We start from the raw sequence: 5,000 nt of genomic DNA, 5'->3' as shown, positions 1-5,000 counted from the left end.
TCTAATCTTGAAGTGAAGAAGAGTGAGTGGTTCTACTTCGATATTTTTCATGGGCGACAGCTCTTTTTGAATGGTGATGCTAAGCAGGGAGAGCAGTGAATGAAGAATGGACAGGACTCCAAGGACTGAAGCAAAGAACTAAAAGAAAAGAAAAAAAAGAACTGAGCCTCATTTCTTTTTACAACATTTCATTTAGCTATTCCACTGATTTGTGGAATACGAACATAAAGTTTTAACAGGATTTTCATGATATATTACAGTTGAAACCCTCGGTTTTTTAAAAACTCTTTCCAGAAACGGAATATACGAAATCGCTTGAGGTAGCCATTTACTGAAAGAAGGCTGGGAATTAAGGGAAATAGATTTTGCTTTCGACATAACGGGGAGTTTGAATTTGAATTTAACCAAGTCAAAGCCAGTCTGTTGACCGACCATTGAGCACTTTTAACCCCGAAACAAATGTATAAATGAAAGCTGTTGGTGATGTGACCGTTAAAAATTGACTTCGAAAAACTGGGGGTTGAAGTTGTTGTTTTGAAGTTTCAGTGCGATGCAACGAGATGCAAAGAAGTTGCCGTGTATATTCTAGTATATCGCCTCAAGTTCTCTTTTCAATTTCAAAACAACAGAACAAGTTTTTGTCAAATACAAGGGGATTAACTAAACTAAATGAAGAGCTACTCCCTTGTTCAAACATGGGCGTATTAATTAAAGTCCATAAGAGGTGTAACAACAATTAGCCGTAAAAAAAAAAAATACAATTAAGCGCGCGCTTACAATAAACTTTATACTTCTTGTTTTATTGTTCTTTATTTAAAATATTTTCACAACGTGAGGACAGAAAGCCTTTCAGTTACTCAACATTAAATTGGAACTTTTTTAAATACGTAAATGTCTCTGTTGTTATATTTTCCCGATAAAGAAATAAGTTATCCCAAGTAATACAGTGTTGTCGTTCATTGACTTTGTTTGATTTCACTTAAACGGTTTCTCAAGCGTCTAACTAACCTGCGAAGTAAACACAATATTCCGCCGATTAATTGCAGTCTCTACACAAATTTTTGACCACCACCAGATAACCTGGTATTTGCTGCCTCCTCCCCATACAAACTCACCCCAGAGCCTTCTCCTCGACAATTTTGGCGCTGGCCTGGAGCGTAAACTTACCGTCACTTTATACACTTTTTTCTTCATGCTTGCATGCACTTGTCCGCCAATAATTCCATCGCTATAAGTAGAACTCTCTATGTGATTAGACTTATAGTGGTTTTTGCCTCTTGTTAAGGATTTCTGCTCATCAGAAAAGAAAGACACAAGCGATAATATTGAAAGCGGCGCCATTACTCCACATGGAAGGTTTTGTTTAGACCCAAGTTTTTGGTTGCCACGCAATGTGACGTTACGGCTTTAGAACTCTAATGCAGTGAAGTCGAGCGGCGTAGATTTGGGAATAATGGCCAGTCTTTTTAAAGATAATGCGCGTTTCTCTCAGCTATCCTTTGTAATTCACACAATTGGAAACGTTTTCCTTGGGCTACACGATTTGACGAGCACAGTGAAACGATTTGTTTTTGGGCAAGATGCAGGGGGTTCGGATTCAACTAACAGTGAAGAATGTTGTACGTTTGCCGCCGAAACTATGAGTTTATTGCAGTTATGTCCAAGTCTAAGAGAAACAACAAATGAACAGTTCAGGGAATTTCACGATTTTACGGTATCTTGTGGGCAACCGCTAGCTACTGTATTGATAAGCATCGGCAAACGTGCAGAAAATGCAAGAAACATCTTACGGTGCTGAAAAACAAAGTGCATGTTGTGGTTGTGTATCATTCGGAAAGAGGAACTTATCTCAGCAGTCGTGTTAGTAAACACTGCAAAGTGTGTAAGATTTATGAGCACTACGGATATTGGACTGAGAATGGAAAGAAACATTTAGATAGTAGCTGTTTGGAAAATACTTATGTGTTGTCTTCAGAGGACACTGCCTTTCACACATCGTTAATTCGCCAATGTGCGAATCTTCTGGTTGTTGGCGCAGTTGCATTCTCCACTTTTACAAGTTCATACAATCGAAGATTTGGCTACGGAAAGCAACCAGAAACAGACGAATTAAACGACAGTGTGCATTCCAAACCAGCAAAGAGAATGGAACGGTAACAATATCATATATTGATTTATTTATTTATTTCTTGAAAACTAATGTTCAGTGTCTGTTTATTTGCCTGAACATAATAAACAAGAAAAGAAGAAAACCATGCTCAAATCAAAATAATAATATTGTTTATAATAATAATAATAATAGTAATAATAATAATAATAATAATAATAATAACAATAATAATACCTTTTAACTGTATAGCATACAGATACTTTTTACTGCTGCAAAATAATAATAACAAATCATCACATTCAGAATAGTTCAATACTAACAGAGCAAGTGCAGAATATGCAGCATATTAGATTTATGTTATGCATATGCATGAGAACTCTTTGAAAACAAAGAATGAAACAATAGGCACTGTTGTTATTGGATACAATGCAAATAAGTTGGGGGAATTCTGGAGTGTACCATAACTAACTTAAAGTACATCTGCATCAAGTATTGAGTATCAACGAAAAAGGATATCAAAAGAATCCTTAGAGGAGGTGGACTTTTCAAAGAACCTTTGCCCGAAAGTAGAGAAAACAGATAAGGTGCCTTTATTACAGTGTAGTTCAGACTATGCATTTGTAAATAATTGCACTGTGTAAAAGATATATGGCAGGGGAATTATAGCTATGTTACTTGTAGATCCAAGATAACAATTTAGCAGCCTAATGGAGCACATATTAGATTATGAGTAGTGTTTCTAAAAAGTATTGTCTTCATTCAATGTCCATTGCAGTGATACAACATCTGAAATGATTGCGTTGCTGAAAGAAAGAACTGCTATGGATCGTAGAAGGTTGGAGGAGGGTTTTCTGTTGTTTGCTGCAGCTGACGTAATTTCAAAATATGGTCTTTCCATTGAAACAATCCCTTACGACAGAAATGAAATGGTGGAATTGGTCACAACATATTTCCATGATGCATTTATCACGAAATGGGGTGGTAAGTGAATCAGTAAGTAACATCATTTCCAAGTACAAACTTAAATACCTGTATTGCATAGACCTGACATGAAACTCACACCCAACTTTTTTAATCACTGGTGGGGAGCAACTTAAATATTATTGTGTTACTTAATAGTTACAAATATACTGTGAAGTTACCAGGGTCATAAACAACTCAAAGATTGTAAAAATGGCATAAATGAAACCCTTGGGGAAATTGTAAAATCTAATCGAAGTCACACCTTCGTTTTGTCAGGCATTCTTCTTCCTTGGTTTTTCAGGAAAGGAAAGATTTCTACCGACCTTTAATCTTACAGTGTTATTTTCTGCAATTTTTGCCTGATAGATCATGTATGTGAAACCCCTGGGTGCAGGACAGAATTGATAATGGATGGAAATATGAAGAATGCAAGACAAGTGTGTATGTGCAAGCATGTAGGTGAACTACGTTTTGATGATTTACAAGGCACAGTGGTTGTCGGTAAGAACAACTGGTTTAAATTGATATTTGAAATTATTTGTCAATGAAACACTGAAGGTCAAGAATACATGTACATGACCATAAGTCCTAATTGATCTACAGGGTATATATTAGGTCATTAGAATACTATAACAAAGTGTTGCTAATGTGTTAAATCCATTTGATTGTAGGTTGCCAAAATACACCAGCAAAAGGATTATCGATACTGCTTGTTGCATAATGGCCATGCAACCACATTCCGAGATGACATGGTAACTTCAGAAGAAGGCAAAAAGGAAAATTCTAATACTGATACTCTTATAGTGAAGATTATTAATGAAAAGTGTACAAGGCCAGGAAAGATCTATGAGGTAAAGAATACAAAAATAATGCAACAATTATTGCCGTAAAGATACATTTTTTGGGCAACAAGAGAAATTTTGGCAAAGTCGGTTTGTAATTTTTTTTTTTTTTTGGAATAGATAGATATTTCCTATTTTTACCTGAAGTCAACATTGTAGAGGCAGTTAAATTCACTCGAGACGGCGGTTGCCTACCAGGTGACGGGAAATATCTGTAACAGTGAAACACCTGATAAAGCTTCTCCTGCATTGCTTTGTTTTACAACATCGACGACAAGATTCTGGAAGCGGAGCAGAAAGTGTGCGTGACTTTTCGTCACGTGCGCAGATTAGGCTACATAACTTTTCAGAAACGCTAATGACAATGTACAAGAATAGTGTATTTGATATATTTCCAGAGTTTTTTAAGGTGGTGCATATCCTTGCTGTGATACCTCCTATATGCAACAATTTTCTTAAGACAGTCACTTCCAGAATCTAAACCTTGATTCAATAGTGTTAAACTTTATATAGTTGCCAAAGAATTCCCTCTGCATATAGTAATTTATTACACTGTTTAACTGTTTTCAAGGTATAAGGGCAAAATTCTTTTCCAGTGTCAGAAATTGTTTCAGCTGTAGTGTGAAAAAAGAAACGCTTTGTGATAATGTTTGTGTTGGTCAGAGTAATTCCAAGGCATTTATGTTGCTTTAATAAGGGTGTGCACCAATTATTTCAAGTGCTGGATATAAATCAATGAATTTTGTTATCTTTATTCAAGGTGCTTTGGGCAGATGGGAGAAAGAGCTGGGTAAAAGAGGCAAATTTACCAATTAAAGTACAAGAATGTGTCTCAAAGAAACTGAGCTACATGTACAGAGCGCACCATCACAATGAGTTTGGTCAGAATCGGTTTGAATGGAAATTTTTGAAAAATGAAGATATGACAACAAGTGAACAGAGTGTCACCATTAAAAAGTAAGATGGAATGTGTTTCATCTAAAATTACAATTATTTTCCCTGTGACTATAAATTGGAAGAAATTAATGATAGATACATGTAAATGTTCTAACCATAGACGTTTTTAATATTGTTTACCAAAACAA

The 5,000-nt window shown here is 35.7% G+C and overlaps 2 protein-coding genes across 2 annotated transcripts in view; one reads left to right on the top strand and one right to left on the bottom strand.

Annotated features, from left to right (window-relative positions):
* Nucleotides 1-1,341, bottom strand: part of LOC138009605 (uncharacterized) — a 10,736-nt gene extending 9,395 nt beyond the window's left edge. The window contains exons 1-2 of the mRNA XM_068856664.1: nucleotides 1,168-1,341; nucleotides 1-138 (exon numbers count right to left, since the gene is read on the bottom strand). The exon at nucleotides 1-138 is cut by the window's left edge and continues 9 nt beyond it. Of these exons, the coding sequence (XP_068712765.1) occupies nucleotides 1-138; nucleotides 1,168-1,341 (312 nt within the window). The remainder of the gene's footprint in view (nucleotides 139-1,167) is intronic.
* A 2,162-nt stretch (nucleotides 1,342-3,503) lies between these two features.
* LOC138011021 (uncharacterized) overlaps nucleotides 3,504-5,000 on the top strand; it is a 2,694-nt gene continuing 1,197 nt past the window's right edge. Inside the window, exons 1-3 of the mRNA XM_068858036.1 lie at nucleotides 3,504-3,574; nucleotides 3,745-3,924; nucleotides 4,676-4,872. Coding sequence (XP_068714137.1) covers nucleotides 3,548-3,574; nucleotides 3,745-3,924; nucleotides 4,676-4,872 — 404 coding nt within the window. The 5' untranslated portion in view covers nucleotides 3,504-3,547. The remainder of the gene's footprint in view (nucleotides 3,575-3,744; nucleotides 3,925-4,675; nucleotides 4,873-5,000) is intronic.

The sequence above is a fragment of the Montipora foliosa genome, chromosome 7, assembly GCF_036669935.1.
Source record: "Montipora foliosa isolate CH-2021 chromosome 7, ASM3666993v2, whole genome shotgun sequence".
NCBI lineage: Eukaryota > Metazoa > Cnidaria > Anthozoa > Scleractinia > Acroporidae > Montipora > Montipora foliosa.
The sequence above is the reverse complement of the archived record's forward strand: the minus strand, read 5'-3'. Positions and strand labels throughout refer to the sequence as shown.